The sequence below is a fragment of the Pleuronectes platessa genome, chromosome 2, assembly GCF_947347685.1.
Source record: "Pleuronectes platessa chromosome 2, fPlePla1.1, whole genome shotgun sequence".
In the NCBI taxonomy this organism is placed as follows: Eukaryota; Metazoa; Chordata; class Actinopteri; order Pleuronectiformes; family Pleuronectidae; genus Pleuronectes; species Pleuronectes platessa.
Window position 1 is genome coordinate 17,437,752 of NC_070627.1, and position 19,082 is coordinate 17,456,833.

At 44.6% G+C, this 19,082-nt stretch overlaps 2 protein-coding genes across 4 annotated transcripts in view; one reads left to right on the forward strand and one right to left on the reverse strand.

Moving 5' to 3' along the window:
- The window catches only part of srgap2 (SLIT-ROBO Rho GTPase activating protein 2), a 51,307-nt gene extending 38,523 nt beyond the window's left edge, over window positions 1-12,784 (reverse strand). For 2 of the 3 annotated variants that reach the window (XM_053429697.1, XM_053429695.1), the window contains exon 1: window positions 12,181-12,784. In XM_053429697.1, coding sequence (XP_053285672.1) covers window positions 12,181-12,247 — 67 coding nt within the window. In that variant the 5' untranslated portion in view covers window positions 12,248-12,784. Of the gene's footprint in view, window positions 1-9,158; window positions 9,362-12,180 lie in introns of those variants that run through there. The other variant, XM_053429699.1, reaches the window with a different exon arrangement.
- Window positions 12,785-14,086: 1,302 nt separating this feature from the next.
- fam72a (family with sequence similarity 72 member A) lies at window positions 14,087-18,001 on the forward strand. Its single transcript, XM_053429700.1, has 4 exons — window positions 14,087-14,689; window positions 14,883-14,960; window positions 15,463-15,587; window positions 15,690-18,001. Exons 1-4 carry the CDS (start codon window positions 14,538-14,540, stop codon window positions 15,782-15,784), a joined length of 450 nt encoding a protein of 149 aa, XP_053285675.1. The 5' UTR covers window positions 14,087-14,537; the 3' UTR covers window positions 15,785-18,001.
- The last annotated feature ends 1,081 nt before the right edge of the window (window positions 18,002-19,082 follow it).

Consider the following 19,082-nt stretch of genomic DNA (forward strand, 5'->3'; position numbering starts at 1 on the left):
AGTTGGGAGTGGGTCCCTTGAGAGAGCCTGTGGCAGGCAAGAGAGGTCATGGGTCATGGCAGACCAGAGGGAGACATGTGGCCCACACCTGTTCTCGACTTGCCGCAGTACACTCACACAGACAGCTCATCGTGAATCAGGCACAAGGTAAAGTGAGATGGTCATTAAGGCTATTTACCATAAAACGACTATGTGTAGTTTGAAACACTACAAAGAGGTCTCTTCTGGCTTTCCTTTGTCCCTTCCCTGCCGGTGTTTTTCTGTCTCCCTGGCTGCCTCGCTGTCTTATCCGCGGAGGAAGCCTGTTTGATCTAGCGGAGTCCTGCTGTTCAGACTTTCCCTCTCCCAGACATCAGGCGTGCACTCCTCTCTCGCTCGCTGAGGGAGAAGAGCTTCCCTCCTTTTCTTTTTCTCCTCCCAGTTGTTCACAGAACAGGGGAAATCACATCCCCCCCCAGCTAGAAATCAGACACATTCTCTCTGCCTCTACCAAAGACAACACAATAATTCATGAATTCAAAATGGCCTCGATGTCGTAGTAAGGCCAGCTGTGTTGTGTGCATATGGTCCGAGTAGAATGTAAGCTATGACAGCGATGTGGTTCACTCAGAGGACAGTGGTCATCATTGTCAGCCCCCAGCAGGAGCGGGACACAATGGAGAGGGACACAGGCAGGGACCTGACTCACACGTACTGAAAGCCTTCCTGGCCATTATCAGCGACCGAGATGCTGGAAACAATGAGAATCTAGTTCCAGCGTGTCTTGTGTAGATACAATAGCAGCTTTAATACAGGACAGATTTTTTGTATTTATTAACCCATTAACTACAGTTTTTGTATATTTGACAGTGGTTATGCTGGGGAACTGTCTAGGGTGTAACCTACTCGCACCCGATGTCATTTAGGATCGGCTCCAGACTCCCCAAGTATTCCATCTGCTTTAAGATGCTCTGACATCCAGGGGACGAAGGTCACACAGGAGGTAATATTTTTTATTGCATATAAGTTGGTGGATTCTAGCTTTCACCGTTAAATTCCTATAGCACATCAGCGATCACAGAAAACAACAAGTGCACATGATGCAGGAAGACAATACCAGCTCATGAGCAACATGTGGACAATGACAAATCACTGAAATTTTCAGATTAAAGTTTAACAATGAATGTTACACAATGAGTCCTCTCAGCCCACAGTTAGTTTGGCTGCCCAGAGTCGCCGCACATCAGAAATCTGAAGGATTATAACAAAGTTTGCAGTGCGAAGAAAACTTTTCAATAAGACATTTTCACAATTGATGATGCCACCGATGGCACCAGACCACAGTGATTCCTAAAACCTCACATTCATTCTCAGACTCCGCCACTTCAGACTGGGAAACTCTCCTCCACATTCCTCGGAGGGAATACCACCGGCACATGACAAGAGCTCCACTCACATTCAGCCACTTAGCCTGCTGCTCCCACTGCAACCTTTGCACAGAGAATGGCTGTGTATGTGCACATGTGTCATGGACAGCAACCTTTTAACACGCCACACTGCCCCCAGACAGAAAGATTTCACTGAGAGAAAGGGAGTGGGCGAGGCAAAATTCAGGGAAAAGGGTGGAAGAACAGGAGTGATGGGGGCACCAGAACACGCTTGTGACAAGCTGCTATGCCACAAATGTGATGAGGTGATTGATGGGAAGGGATTTGTGCTAGAAAGGCACCCCCACCCCCCTCTGTATCCCATCTTCTTCTCTTCCTCATCAACTTCTTCATCACCTCAATCCTCAGGGCTTGTCACTGGCACATTTCGAGGAAAACCCACTTGGTTTATTTGACTTCCAGCTCAGCACAGGTCCAGGCAGAGCTCTACTACTTGACAAAGTGACTACACAAAGTGGAGCACACTGTATAATCTATATGGAGAGCACCCATCAACTCCACACCAACTCCTGTCCCGCATTGGGCCACTGCACAACAGGAATGTGTATGTGTGTGTGCATGTATAAGGGGAGGGATATTCCCATTTCCACTCTGTTTGAAGCACATGGACTGAGTCGGAATGTAAAGGGGGAGGGGCAGCAGGAGGAGGGTGCGAGGGGGAGGCAAAGGCGATACTCTGAGAGGGGTATCCCACCGCGCAGGCCGGGCACATGGTCCAGACACTCTACAGTGGACTGAAAAGTAGGAATGCAATACTGCTCGTAGGTGTCACTACATTAAACTTACCGCTTGCAAAATATCTGAGTGCGTTCCAACAGTATATACTCCATCTTAAACTGAGCATTCAACTAGAACCCATTGTGCATGAAAATATTAGTTTTGCTTGAATTTAGTTGTACTTCATTGATGGGCGCATTGTGCACGACAGGTTAACAGATTCCTTTGACCACACATAGTCCACAGCCCAAAGACACGCTTAAACATCTATGAGTGAAGAGAACATATCAGCATGTTCCACACACACACACACACACACACACACACACACACACACACACACACACACACACACACACACACACACACACACACACACACACACACACACACACACACACACACACACACACACACACACACACACACACACACACACACACACACACCACACCCCCCCCCCCTGGCCCTACTCAGGAACATGCAGAAGAAGAAGTGAGCAAACAGGCGCCTGCAAATGGAAAGCAAGATAAATATCAAACCTCAGGTATGTGCAGCTGCCTCTGTAATGCTCCAGTGTCTGCTGCAGGGCAAGCCACATATCCAGGGTGGCTTCATCCATAAATGCATTCAGAAAGGTAAACAATCAAGACATGATCATACAGCCACACCCTCCAACATGTGCCGATATGACACTTGAGACAATTGTGTACCTGTACATGATGCACGTCCTCTGACTGTTCACGTATTAAACACTTGTAGAACATTCATATACAACTGCTTCTCCTGGTCACCTGTCACAGAAACTAGTATCTGCATAAGAAATCCCTTGCACATCACAGATTTTATAGATTCAGTGTACATAAGTAAACAATTGAGATGTTTGAGTTTCAGTTCTCTAAACACACACGCCGGCCCACACGCAATTCCTCTGTCTTCTCCTTCTTGTTCTATGTCAAAAAACACTTAATTGAACTAGAATGACACTCAGTAGAGCGGATAACTCTGCCAAAACCCCTTATATCCAATCAAGCTAAAACAAATTGCACAAACTCATAGCTATCAGCCCCATAAATATGCCAGATTTATTCCGTCAATATCCATAAATGATTCCTTGGAAAATCAGTGAATACAACAACAACAACAAAAATGTTAAAGAAAATCTTTACCAGATCTGCACCAAAATTGATTTGGTCAAGTTAAGTTCTGTGGTCATCTGTCCAGTAGTTTTAGCATAATGCCGCTTAAAAAACACAAACAAACAAAAAGACCGGGGGGGAAAACCTAACTTCCTTGGCAGACGTATTCAGCGTGGTTTTATATTCACACAAGGCTTAACCCAGTTTTGAGATTCTTCAAGTTATATTCACGTCACTGAGTCAGGGAGAATGTAGTAGGACCTTTAACCTTCCTCAATTTTGAGCTACATGTGTCTGCACATATGCAAACCCCCCCCCCCCCCCCCCCTCCTTTGATTGTACGCGATAGGGCCTCTTGTTGTCCTGCATGGCCAACACGAGGAAGTTTGATCTGCACATCTATTTCCTGCTGATACATAACTGGCTGACAGTAACTTCAATGTATCCTCCAGCTGAGGTCAACATCTTAGGAGAGCACACACCACAGCAAACGCCCACGGAGCAAACATTTAGCAGAAATGTGTGCTGTGTGTAGAGGTTCTGCATTTGGTTTGAGTGTGAGGAGATGTGAGGGGGCAAGGGCAGGGGAAGAAGGGTTACCTCAGATATCAGAGGGTGCTTCCTCCTCGGGTGTGCATGTGTGTATGTGTGCGCTTGTCTGTGTGTGTGTGTGTGTGTACCGTGGGAAAGAAACTACAGTATTCCCACATTCAAAGTGGTTTACAGTAAAGCTGGGACTCAGCACTTTAAACAAGCCTCTTTGAGCCTGCATATGTGCAGCAACAAACTCTGAGAGGGAAATGTGAGAAATCTCCACCAGAGCAGCTTTGATGCTGGGAACAACTAAAATAGAACTGGTGCATCCACATAGCAACCAGGGGGGGAAGAACACTGTGTCCTCACTCGCATCCATACAGACGCAGAGAGAAGCTGAGAGAGGGGCTGTGTGTGAGGGTCTGAGGGATGCAGATTCAGCTGAGAGGAGGTGATGAATGGCTTCATTAAAACAGCATTAGAAGAGGTGTGAACCCAAATGGTGAATACCAGCATGCAATGACTGCTCAGCTCCAACACACACACAACACACAATAAACACACACTTGTCACTAGTGGAATTCTCCCCTTGATACCTGCACAACCCACCCACCCCGTAAGCGCTCACTTGCTTCTCATTTATACTGTTTGATGTCGGTACAAGTTTTAAATGGGACCTCGAGCGTTTTTGCCCTATTGTCATAAATATAAAGCTTCAAAGATCAATGACAAATCAAAGTATTTTCAAGAAACAAAAGCGATAACTCAGATTTTTCTTTAATCAAACTGTGCCTTTCTTCATTTCACACACAGATTGAGCATACCACCCCTGAGGGAGCTGGTGGGAGATGAGGAAACCACAGTGACACCCAGGAAGAAAGAAAGTGGTGAAAAGGAGGACTCAAGGAGGCGGAGGATAGCAAATAAGGAAAACAGGAATGCAAGGCAAGAAAGTAACCCGGGGAGGGGGTACAGAAAGGAACAAGGTCTGAGGGTTCAAAATGGGATCAAGTGTGTACAGTGGTAACCTGATTAGCCAGACCCTGGAGGGGAGACAAATCTACATTATTCTCTCATTTTCCCTCTGCTCCTCACAAACCCAGAAAAATGGGGGCAATTCAGTAACCCTAGCAACCAACTCTGCCTACGTGCAGAGAGAAGCTGCTGATGGAGGGGGAAGGAGAGAAAGAGAGGGAAGGAGAGAAGGAGAGAGGGAGATGGGGACTGAAAATACAAGTGCATAATGTACGCACAAACATATTGAACTGAGCAGATGTGCCATACAGTGGAAAATGTCATCAGGTTTCTTCCCTCTCTTTGTAACTCTCTGTCATTCAGGTCTCTTGCATGTTTCCCAGATCCCTCCTCCTCTCTCGCCCTTCTCCGTTTCCTTATTCCTTCTGCCCCGCCTTCTCCCTTTCCCTCCTTGGTCAGGCTCCTTGCTTTTTCTCCTCCTGCTCTGGCCACGTATGAGGGCTGTTCAAACACAACCTGTTTCCTCTGGTGTCCCCTGGGAGCATTATCCAACCTCTCGACTGTTGTGTTTTCTCTCCCTCCCTCCTTTCGGCCTCACTCCTATTTATTTACAGCTGGATGTCTGTTCTCCAATTGATTGTTTTACAGAGGATATGACTATGCTTTGTTTCTGCCCTGAGTGGCTTTATATAGATTCCTCTGTTCTTTAAGACGCTCTCACCAGCACACACACACACACATCCTCTATCTCTCTCTCTCGGCTGGCTATTAGTCAGTGTCCGGTGGAGAGGCGCCTAAATGCACGGTAAATGTGAGTGTCACATATGCTGAAATCATTAGAGAGATTATTGGTTTTAGGCTGCCATAGGAGGCGTGTCAAAAATGTGTGTGTCACATTTCATAACAACTGACAGACATCATGAGGGGAGAGAGAAACAGAGAGGGGGGGGGGGGAACCAGAGTTTAAGACCAGCGGTTCTTTTCACAATGGTCTGATTGTTCGTATGATGTAGGCTGAGAGAAAGAAAAAGATTGAAAAAGAGGGTGTAGGGGATTGACAGAGAGTGTGAGTGTGTGTGTGTGTGGTGGCCCAGAATACAGCTCTGCTTTTTACATTTTTACACACTCTCACCGGTTGCTCTGCAGTTGCTGCGTGTGTCTGCATATGTCAGATAAAGAAAGTGAAATATTAATGAGGCACCCTAACTGGGGTCAAGGCCTCTGTATTAACTCTGAGCTCCAGTCACACACAGACTCACAAAGAGTTGGACAATGTGATAATATAAAGCATATATTATAGTGCTGACCCATTTAATCAGCAACAATTTAAAGCCACACGAGGTAGATTTGTACTTAAAAATAGCAGATTGAAAATCCCTTTGATTGTACACTGCATTACATGTCTCTGGTGTACCGTGCTGGAACATCCCGATCTGCTTTACCGGCATACGTCAAACACCGAAAGCCAGAACCGAGGCTAGCAGCTAGCTATAAGAGACTATAGCTCGCCATTCTTAGTGCGGCCTTCATGGCAGAGCAGCTAAACAAACAGAAGAGGATATTTTAGGAAAGTGTCGGAGTAGGTAGCCGAACAATGGCGAAAATCAAAGCAGAATTCACTTCTTGGCAAGAGCTATTAGAGGTTAAAGGTTGTAGGACAGATGCCAGCCAGGTGTTGTTGTTAAAGGATAAATTATAATTTGAGCATGTTTGCTTTGTCTTGTGTGTGTTCTGCCTGCTTGATGTTGGGCTGTGTGCGTGAAGTTGTCCACTCACTAGTCACAGCCCAGGTAAACACATTTCAATAGTGGTTTAGGTGGCAAACAATTCAAGGTTCTTTGGCTTCGGAGGTTGGTGTTTCTTCTCAGTCAGCCTAACAAATACATGTGCTTAATGCTGCAAGTGTATTATATCACTACAGTCACTAGCCAATCAAATGGGGCAACACCTGTAAGCTGGTTCAGGCAGCCAACTCGAGCTGCGCTGCTCCAGTCATGTGACATACACCACGTGACATACCTCACTCTCCACAATCATCTATAATACACACCCACCTTACCAGGGGGTCTATTTAAGCAGAGAAAATTTCCCATCACTGCGTCAGTATTGCTGCCAGTTGCTTCATCACCTCCCCCACCCAAGCATCCACCTGTAGGCTCCGACTGGGGGGAGGTTACAAGTATTTGCTCATCACTCCAATCATACAGAATCTATATAATCATATCAGTGGGTTGTGATTAAGTCGGAGCCTAGGGGCCAAACACAAACCTGTTCTACTGGTGAAAACAACATGTGAACGTGAGAGGACTGATTGAAAGGTCTGAGTGGAAGGCAACAGTTAACTTATGCAAAACAACCTGCAACTGGTAAGGACTGGCAGGCTACAGGAGTTTGTGTGACTGTGTGTGGGCGTGTGTGTTCTGCATGAATAAGTGTGGTATCAGTTTTATCGTGTTCCAAAATGTCTGTACAAGAGGCAACACATTGACTGGACAAATCCGGTTTAGATGGGTGTAGCCCCACTCATACACACGCACACACACACATACATACACAAATGCACACACACACACTTCTTCAACATCAAAGCTGGAGCACCTGAAAAGAGGGAGGGGAGATCCGTTCCCAACATGCCTCAGTGCTGAAGGCCTAGTAAATTGGTGACGGCCAGAGTGCTAGGATTAACCAAGGGAAGGCTAAACATCTGTTGCCCAATCAAAGCATCTGGAACATCTGGCACCAATGAACAGCAGTCATCTAGCAGCTGACCTCCGACCTTACCCACTTTGGCTTCAATGACTGTTTTCTTCTCTTACACATTTACTTTAATTTTCCTTCCCAACACTCAAATCTACTCCCTCGTGTCTCTAGCACTGACCGTGATGAGCTGAGGGTGCCGTACAGCTGCACCGGTGCATCTGCATATCGTGGTGGTAGAAGCTGCAGCCATCACAGCACACATTCCTCTTTTTATAACCCTCCTGTCGACTGTATACAGAATGCAGGGGTGTGGGCAGAGATGGATTAGACAGCTCGATCCAAATCGCAATAACACATTCATTGACTTGTCGCCAATGTTCTGAGTGAGTGTGCGTGTGCACTGAAAGAGGCCAACTCAGCACTTTCAGCCTCAGAAAATTGTGTTTTCGCTCAGGTGCCTTGGCAGCCTTGTAGTAAATTGTCAAATCAAATGCTAAAGGATGAGGAAGCAGGTTGGTAAAGGGGCACAGAAACTCCATCGTGTCTGGTGCTGACACAGCACACGGCGACTGCTACTGTTTACACACACACACCTCTCTATTCTGAGAGGCAAGTGTGCTGACGGCAGAGCTGAAAATCCTCACACACCAAGCATGGCCGCATTGAGTGTGTCTGGGTGTGTTTGTGTGTGTGTCTGTATTATGATTCCTTTGCAAAGACACAAAGCCATGGGCCCCAACAGGAAGCTTTACACACTCCCTTTATAATCTGTGTTCCAGCCTGAGTCCTGAACTTCAGTTCCACACACACACATCCTTCCTGAGTGATTATTTTAGGCTCTGTCTGCAATTTCATATCATCTCACAGTATAAAAACATCAGAACCTGTCCTTCACCAACAAACTCACACACACAGCTGGTAAACAATAGCATTGAGTGATGTGTGATTGACTTTCGGTTGTCAATTAGACGATGGGTGTATTGACCGAGTCCAGTGGTGCAATTATAAACGGATTGTTAAAAGGATCACACACACAAAGCCCGTAAGTAATTCTAAGTAATTCGTTTTAAGACGTCTTTCCACATCCTTCCAACCTCACAAGGCTGAAGTGAGGGCACCTGCAGCAAAGTGAGGGCACCTGCTGCAAAGGGGTTTGTGTTACAACTACTATTACACTGCATCCACCTTACCCCTGTTTGTCATTTCTCTTCTCCTTCTGTTACTCAGTGTATCATATCTGTTTATACACAAGATAGAGGAAATCTCAGCCCTCTGCTCCTACTGATTAAATATACATCAATCAACCACAACTCACACTAGCAAAAAAATATAGGCCAGACACCGAGTCTCACACACACACACACACACATACCAACCCACAATCCTGCAAATGGACATACTTGTAAAATAGCTTAAAAGCCAGTTGACAACAGATTCTGACTTTAGTCGAAAAAATCAAGAAGACTCATTTAGCACATCATCAAATTGAATTGCAATACACACCTCTTTGTGTTGATCTGACAACCCACAAAAAAAACATAATCAATACCTTTTATCAGTGGCGGTAACCAGTTGCAAAGGGAACTACCGATTAGCAGCTGTTTAGAAGCACTTCAGATGCTGAAGCACAGAGCAAAAATGTGCTCGAAAAATGTAAAAGACTCACCTAGCCCGAATTTTGCACAAACAACATGGTGAACATGAAGACGGGTAAACAGGCATTGTTATGGCTGGAAGTCGTGCATTGAGTGGATAAACATGACGGAGCCTGTGAGTAACAAAGCTCAGAGCTTTCTGGATTCAATTACACATAAATACTTGGAACTGAGAATGTCAGGTGATAAGCTCATTCCTTAACTCCGTTCCAGCAACGTGTTACCAACTGTTGTTGTTGCAACAAACCTATCCCTTTTCAAATAGGTTTCACTTTCTTTCTTATTCTCTCTTCTATCTCACTCTCAGTTACTCTGTCTGTCAGCTGACAGGGCCTAATAACTTTGCCATACCTCCTTTAAAGTATTTTTTTCTTTCTTTTGAGTCGAGGTATGGTTGACAAAGTAAAAATGATGCAACATTTTAGGTTTTAATACCATTTAGTTGCTTTTGGAGGCTGTAAATATCAGGGAGCAAGCACCTAATGAGTATTTTTAAACTTTAAAAACATCAGTGGATAAAGTGTTTTATCCACGGCTGAGCTGGAGGTACACCTGCCAAACTCCATTCTTAATGATAGTAATTAGCACACCTTAAATAACCAGGCAATTAAGTGCTTCAGTTATTTTGTACAACCTTTGTCATAGTGAATATTTAAATGTTAACATGCATCATGCGTCTTCCTCTCCTGCTGCAGAGCTATCTGAACATGAGCAATGAGAGGATTTATTTTACCCATGATGCTGCTGTGTATGCCCACAGCATTTAAAGACTACTCCTGCTGCCTGGTTGGAGTGAGGACATGCAGGTAAATGTGTTTCCTCAGCTCAGTGGACTGAGACAGTGAAGAAGATTATTAAAACCTTTGAAAATAAGACGGACACATGTTGGCAAATAAAAGGGAGACAGATGTGACGTAAAGACGACGCTTCATAATGTTGCTGCTTGATACCCTCCATTAGAGAATCTCTAACAGCAGTGCACAGGGTAATGACAGACTGTCTGCATCTCCCAGTGAGGGCTGACTGCCTGGAATGCGAGGGCAGGCGCACAGTGTCTACCGTCGACTCTCCACCGTTGGAAAAACCCACACCTCAAACAGTTATGTGGATGCACAGGTTTACCCTTCCATCTGTTTGTTCCTGATAGGGAAGGTGGCATGTGGAAAAACATGTGGATGGGGTACGGAAGAGAGAGATAGTCCAGCACAGCTGTTCGCCAGGGAGCAGTGAAGTACCTGACAGGAGGAATCGATGCTGAGGGTCGATGGACAAACATTTGAGTCCACAGTCTGACAAACACAGCAAAAGCTCCCCGAATGTAGCACAGAAAGCCTTACACAGGCCGCCATGCACAAACAGCAGTCTACCCAGACAGTAATGTCACTGTGGTGACAGCTAAATGAGTTTGCAGATAGGCAGGTAAACAAGCGGAAGCAGTTAGGAAGAGCGGTGAGCCTGGATTGCTCTGTCCATTTGGTCAATCGACCGTTAGAATATGCCAACAAATCCAGATCACTGTGTACAAACAAGTGGCAAAGTAAACAGAAATTGGGAGTGGAGAAATATAACAAATATAGATGCTCACATTTGCAAGGTTTCAGACACTAAACTGATCCGAATCATATGATGTGGTTTCTGTCGTCATTAAATCTCAACTTAGGTGAACACCTATAAATATGTCCTGGAAGAATCGATCAGTTTCAGAAACTTGTTGAATCCAAGTTATGGGGCACTGATGAAGCTGTGGCAGCTTTTGGTGGCTCCACACCTTACTGCACTGCATTATGTTGGTTTTTATGGACCCTTGATAAGTAACCATTGTGGGTATTAACACCAGATTTCAAGTTTGACAACTTAGTGATTCATACCAACTCTCTCAACAACCACCTCGTCTCTCGCTGACTCGCTGCTCTGTCAAACAAAGTCACAGGAGACAGCGGCTCTACAGGAGGACGGAGGGGCCATGAGGTGACAACATGGAGACGAGGCTGGTGTCCTGTTCCTAAAGGGAAACAAGGGGCTGCAGCGCTGAAGAAGGAGGCGATGGCTGCATCCTCTTATCTAGTGATCTGGCACTGCAGCAGCAGTGGAAACATGTTGTTCCTGAGGAGGAGGGCAATATCCTGTCCTCTCTGTTTCACATCCCTATCCCCCCCCCCCCCCCCCCCCCCTTCCCAGCGTACATCACTGAATGTAAAGGTGTGACAAGCACCGGGGGTCACTCTGACTGACACTGCCCAGCTAAATACACTATGCCTGCCTGATGACAGTCACTCACACACACACACACACACACACACTAACACACACCAGTAAATATCTGAACACTCCTTTCCAATCACTACAATCTGCTCATCTTCTCAATCACCCGCAGAGGCTACACCAATCAGGGGTCACAACTGGACAAGGCATAGTACAAATTTATGCTTTTGATGCAATCTGCACACACACACACTTGCAGCATGAACGAAACAGCAGCACAGACACGCAGGAGACAGAGGGGGAGAGAAACGCCCTGCCTTGTTCCATGTCGAAACCCCAGCCCTGTGGGTAGTCCACACACACACACACACACACACTGACACACACCACCACCTTCACCATAAGCGTTTCTCCTCTGACCATGTACAGGCCACATTTGGACAACAGCACTGATTTCTGAGCGTTTTGTTTTTTTTCTTCCTGTCTTTGTTGGCCATCTGCGGGCCGAGTTAAAGACGAGCCATCAAACACGCTGATCGGGATCATCCAGATAAGACTGGCCTCATTGATGTATTATTGATCCGCCACGTCCGCACAGTGACAATTAACCTTCATATATGGTTAGTGAAATACAAAGGCGAGCGTGTGTACGTACAGCCTTTACGCCTGATGCGAGAGGAGAGGGTACAGGGGGGGAGACATGCATTCAGTCAAGTCGGGGGACGCACACTGTGTAGGAAGACGGGTTCATCCTGTGGATTGAGCTGCACTAGATTGATCCGACATTTAACACGGAAGAGGCTTTTAGATCCCCCCCCAAAAAAGTTTTACCTTTAACTTGAGTTTCATATTCGGCCACTATCTCCTTTTCCTTTCGGAATTTCGCCGGAGACGTCATGGCTGAGTTTTGGGGATCACACCACTCGCCCTCGTTGCGAAGTCAATTTGGTCTCAATCAATGAACTCGATCGCTCGGTCGTTGAGGAAGAGGAGGGACGCGCCAACTCTGGAAGAAGAGGACGCGATGAGAAAGAAGAAGAAGACGAAGAAGTGATCGGGTCCAGATGAGTGGTCGCAGGTCCTCAGTGAGCCAGCGGATTGGTATTGTCTCCCCCTGCCTCTGCTCTGCTCACTCCGGGCGCATTGTGAGTTTGGCGCTGCTGCTGCTGCTGAATGTTCCCATCGGCTCCTGCTGCTGCTCCTGCTGCCTGCCGCGCCTCACCGCCTCCTCAAAACCGGTTCTGGTGCAAACAACTCCGAGTGGAGTTCGACTCATTCCCCCTCAGACACAACCAGCGATCGCCTGCAAGTCAGTTCTACCACGCGTTGTTTGTCGAAATGCACCCATGTGGGTATAAATGTGCCTCGGACGGGTGTGCGTCTCGCAGCTGCCTGTCCAAACTAAACTGCTCCCCCCACCTCCTGGAGTGAGAGAGAGAGGAGGAACCGAGTGGAGATGGAGGGGTTGGCTGTTGGTCAGAGCGCCAGTGCGCAGGACAGGCCCGGATGCACACATGGAGGGGGACTACTGAGGGTACTACACACATCAGCTGCAAACACGAGCATTCAGCTGCAGTGCACTTTTAACAGGTCTTCCTAAAAAGATTCAAGATTCAAGATTTTTATTTTCAAATGCACAACAATAACATTAAGCAGTCGCTGGCAGTGAAATGCTTGAGTCACAGGCTCTCTTCTAGCAATGCTCAAGTAATTACAACCAAAAAAAAAATTATATAGAAATAGTATCAAATAGATTAAAATAGCAGACACTTACAACTCATCCAGCTGCAAGAGTTTTAAAAGGTCCAGTGTGTAAGATGCAGGTGAAAGGGATCTATTGGCAGAAGTCTAGTATAAAATAATCCTAGTGATGTTTTCACTAGTGTGTTTCATCTAAATTGTAAAAATGGTTGTTTTCTTTACGCCCTTCATATTTAAATACATTAAATCTACAGCTGGAGTGGGGGGCCTATGGAGGCCAAACTAAACACCTTTCTGAATTGTTGTGTCAACTGAAGGCTACCAGAGGTTCTCCCTCATGTTCGGAAGGGGAGGGTGAGGTGAGGGGTGTTCAGCTTCCACATGTAACTTCACCGCTAGATTCTACAAACTGAACCTTTAATCAAATCTCAGAAGGCTTCCCACATCCCCCCTGCTTTTTCACTGGCTGTCAGTAGCTCAATCACACATGTGATTCAAGGTTTTTACTGCACATTTTCAAAACACTTAATGGAGCTGCTCCCAAATCCATAACAAACCTAATAGTATAGTATAAACCCACCAGACATCTGAGATCACTGGGGAGTGGTCTGCTGGTGGTACCCACCTGGCTTTAACTAAACTATTTTACAGGGTAATACCATCAGTTATATTTTTCTTTCACCTCTTTAGATTTGTCTTTCTTCTTTTATGCTAGTCATTTAGAATTATGTTCTCTTTCTTGCAAATTGTTTTAGATTCTGCCTTCTGTATTTATAAAGTATTCCTTCTACATAATTATAAAATATCATATTTTCCAACATGACCAACCCACAGCTCCTCTCCACAAGAGCTCTACTTCCCACCCCATGATTCGTGAAACGAACCCTGACTGACACAGCACACCACCAATCAGCTTTCAGCAAGTTTGAATGTGGGCGTATCTTTTTTAATTTGTAACCAATCACTCTTAGACCTTTTCAAAGGACTTGTCCAATCGCGTCAGTTACTATGGAGTTGTATCCAATCAGCGTCAAGTCAGGGGTCTTTTAAAGATAGTTTCAGGAAGTGGGTGTATATACCAGGAAGTTGTAAACAAAGCTGACAGCTATTCAGTTGTTAGCTGCAGCTGAATGAATCCCGAGCCTGTTGTGGAAAACAGGCGAGTTTATTCGCGGTATCGTGCAACTGTCAGTCATACAGCTGACCGTTTTTTTTTTTTTTACACATTTTGCTGTGCGTTTGTTCAACGAGCTAAAGTCAGCCGCCTTCTGTTTTCTCGGTGGGGAACTCGAACGTTAGCACAAGGACGTTGGAGCTAGCCCGTGAAGTTAACGCCTAATCGATCGTTGTTATCAAACGGACAGCGAGCAACGTCGGTGCCCGACTCTTTCGTGGTGGTTGTTGTTGTTGTTGTTGTTTTCCCGGTGTATCGGCTGTGAGGGGCGGACAGAGCGAGAGGGCTCGTCCATTTTTTTAGCAGGACAACAATGTCGACGTCCAACGCTAATTTCAAAAACAAGTGTGTGACACAGGTGAATTGCGGCTTCTGCGACAGCCTCCTCTGCACGAGGGGCATGAAAGCGGTGCTGCTCGCAGACACGGAGGTGGAGCTCTTTTCCACCGATATCCCCCCCAATAGGTGAGTGCTAATGTGGTTAGCATCGATGCTAACAAGGCTTTGTTTATGTCTGCAGCTGCTGCATGGCGAGCTGTGCTGGGCGAGGTGTTCTCATTCAAACGGTGATTAGCAGGGTTTGTGTCATGTAGTGTTGGTTTTTAATCTTTCTTGGCCGTGTTTGTCTCTCATTACACGCCCCCCCCCCCCCCCCAAGAACTGTTGACTTTGTGGCCAGCTGCTACTCGACTGAAAGCTGCAAATGCAAACTGAGGGACATCGCGTGTCTGAAGTGGTATGTAGAGCTCTCTGTACTGTACATCCTGCAAGGTTTGCTCTAGGGAGACCATCTGCTGATGTGCTAAGTAAATAACAAGCACGACCACAAGTGGTAGCACAGCAAACAAGCAGGTGTGCACCGTAACACTGTGGTTGTTTTTACACTATACACCTGTGCACCTGCAACTAACTAGTACTTATCTTGTTTATTCATGTGATCATTATCAAAGCGATAAATCTATTGGTCTAGAAAGTGGAGAAATCTGTATGTGTGCTTTTGTTTGAGGAATAGTCCAGAGACATGACAGAGTCTGGCGCCTGGCCTTAGTTCAGATATTAACCTGAAGCTTTAGTTTACATCGAGGCTCCTCTTTTGTTTTCCCAGGCCTTTGTTGTTGTATACAGGGCAACAAATATGTTGGATAATAGACACCCACTAGTGGAGTAAGCACTTTTCACAAGTGCCCCCAGTAAAGTGCTGACACACGTTTCCTCTTTATTCTCGCTCCCTCTCCCAGTGGTAATGTTGTGGGCTATCACGTTGTTGCCCCCTGTAAACCCTGCCTGCTCTCCTGTAACAACGGCCATTTCTGGATGTTCAACAGTGACGCCGTATCAACTCTCAACAGACTGGATGCAACAGGTCAGTACTAGCCCCCCCCCCCCCCCCCCCAGATTAAAACCGCAATTCCCGTCTTTTAAATTGTGTTTTTATAAGCCACCTTTTTTGTTTTTTTTTCTACAGGCCTGAATCTGCTCCTGTGGGGAGACCTTCCCGAGCTGGATGACAGCGAGAATGAAGAATCAGAAACCCCATCAGAGGAGGAGTGCATTAGGTAGAGAGGGAAATGGACAATGTGGGCGACCAAGGGGGCCAACATTTCAAACGGAGCTTCACGAGTATACAAACCCTGCTGAGATGAGACAGAAAAGACTCGCCTCAAAGGGTCGTAGATCACTGAATATCTTAGAGCTGAACAAGTTCTGCTGTGCTCCTCTGTATGGGTTAGAATATGAAACCATGCTGCACCTCGGTCCTCATCCCAAACAACAGCAGGTGTTTTGCCTTTGCTGCTTTTGGAGAACACCTGCTTAGACATCAGTGAATAAGAAATTGTTGGCCCTATGTGGTTGATTGGCGAATTGCCCTTTAACCTATGACCACGCCTTTTCCATCATTGGTCACTGTTAAAAAGCACAGACACAAACACTGTCACACTCACATTCTCTCTCGCTCTTGAATATTTGCGTGAGCTGTCATAAAACAAGTGGCTGAAGTAGACTGAAAATAACACACGCCTAGAGAACTTGAATCTGGTGTGTTCCTCTTTTCATCAGCCTCCACTGGGATCACGGTTTCATGAGGCTTTGGGGAGTGTGGTATGACTCAATGGAACTTACTGTGCCAGTGAATGCAGTGCTTTTTCCCGTTGTTTACGTGAAGTCCACTTTTCTGATGTAATGACCACAATTCCATTGCCTTCCTCTTAACGGCAGATTTACAGTAATCTGTACATTGAATATGCTGTGATAAGCATTTAATCCCATGAACGGTTGAGGCTTACATTTTCTTTGTGTGGCTGGGTGCTGACCTGAGTTTTTGTGCTTTTTTAAATCCAAAAATGTATTGGGGAAATAGCACAATTATTTAATGAAATGTGTATATATATATATATAAATATATGTATATATATATATATATATATATATATATAAATAATTTAAGATATGAGTGTTAGGTCACCTTACAATCTGATATAGTATGAACAATTTTGATATGCCAGTATACTGTATACACCTGACAGCAGCAGTATGTGTTTAACCAGATGCATCTTGACGGTAGCGGTGTGCGATACTAACATAAAGTTTATATAGAGACGGTGTTCTTCCACAACAGCCAAATTTAATGTCAAACTTCAAATAAAGTAGAATAACAAACGTTGCTGGATGAACTAGAATGGAAATTAACAAAAAATGATTTGAATGCAACTCCACAACTCCACAATAGTGGTTTTTTATTTCACCACTATTTTATGTAGCCGCACAACTGTAGCATCTGAAGAGAAGAAAAAATACAACTCCAAAGAATCACAGAACATATCAATATTGAACCGTCAGACTAGCTATCCCTGTTAGAAGATAGTTGTGACATTTTTAAAACAGTATTTCACATTTTTATCCCTTTCGTAGTTAAGTTAAAGTCAGTGCATTTGGCCACTAACCCTCAGACGCTCAGTATTCCATTGGCCTTACTGAAGTCACTCAAATAACTCCCCTTTTTGGCAGTGCCATCCTCGAGCTCTTGTTATTGTTTCACTGCCGTGCCCTGCTATAATACTACGATCCTGTCTAGAGGTAACAGTTGTTTCTGGGAGTGGATGAACTATGCCTGTATGGTGGGAAACGTTGTTGAAGGAGCAAACATAGAATGTCACTTCTTACATGAAGGATAAAGGAAGTGGTTTCCTTTTTAAATCTATAATTATATTTATAGCTATAGCTTTTAGTTGCGGTAAAAATACAATGTCTACGAAAACCTTGTCCAGAATTTCTCGTCCTTCACATTTTCAAGTTCTAACTGACAGTGCTATTCTTGCACACCAAATGCTGTTTAATGTGGTAAACTGAGACAACACATTAAATCAAATAGCTATTTATTAAGTCTGCAAACCAAATATCTGTAGCCTCATTCAGCCTTTTTTGTTTACAGACTTTGTTTACAAATTATTTGTATTGTGCTGTCGTACTTATGTTTTTGTTTATGTATTTAATATTTCATTAGTGACGTAGTACTTTGTTTTCTGTTTATTATATCGGACGTGTGCAGTCTTACCTCAAGCAGGTATCACTTGCAAGCTTCCTCTGGCTAGGACAAATGTCAAATGATAATCAAGAGAATTATTTAAATGGCTGTTTCTGATGTGAATGACTTTGATTAACATGCCCTGCTGAAAATGTATATTTTGGAATTGCACTGAAACTGCATTGGTAGTTTGAAAACATGATTTGATGTTTTGTATGCCTGTTAAATTAATAAACCCTTTTTTTTTTCAAATATCTTAAATTCCAGGTAGTTCTGTTGTCACGTTTGTGGGGGTTTATCCCGGCTGATCATCCTCGGCCCCTCGGTTATGTAATTTAGGACGAAATTACATTATAGGGCCTATAGACTCAAACTGCACTACAGAAAGTCATGGAGACGCTCTCACAGATGACATTTGTTTCTTGCTTTAATTTAGCCTTGTCACACCCTTAACTACACACAAGATCCTGTTGTGTGAACTAGACAAAATGTGTGTGAAAATGCTCTGAACATTGCTGTCATGAAGTGGTATATTGTGCTTGGTTTTCCACATCCGACCCCGAGTTTTCTCTCAATTCACACGGCAGAACGACTGCCAGGGTTGAAGATGAGCTTATCAAATAGCCCACTCAGTTTTAATTATAGCTGCGAGTCATAAGTTGGTGTCAGGGGGCAACACAATTATCATTTCCATGCTGGAAACGGAAAAACAGACGATTCACAGGAGCAGCAGAACTTGATATGCCTTTTCTAGGATGGATGCAACTGCTGCTGGTTGATTTTGAAGTATTATATAAAGGACTGAGGTATGATATAAACATTTAAAATGTAATAAATGTGTTTATGATTGTGTGAAACACAGTCCTCTCACCAGCACTTTCATTTACGAAAATGTTACACAACTCTTAAAAAAATTCAGAGATTAACCCATTGTTGTTTTTAATCTGTATCTCACGGCATGGGGGGAAAAAAGACATTCTTGCTCTAACCTGCGATACTGAAATGCGAAAGTGTTACCTTATTATGGTACAGTATTTAGGAAGGATCTGACTGAGGTTTAATCATTTGTTCTTGCGTGCCACCCTCTGAAGAATTCTCTGCTGCTGTTGGGACATGTAAGGGATCAGTTAGGTACAGATGGAAAGAAACATCTGAAACAAATATTTGCAGCCTGCTCTGTTTTCACATGTTTCGAATTACAAACCAAGTACACAAACAAAATCAGCTACATGAGAGCAGTTCTAAAAAAAAAAACATTTCACATCTTTATCAGCCTGTTTTCAGTGCAACTCAACAGACTTCTCATCAGTGACAAAGATCAGGGTCCGGAAAAAA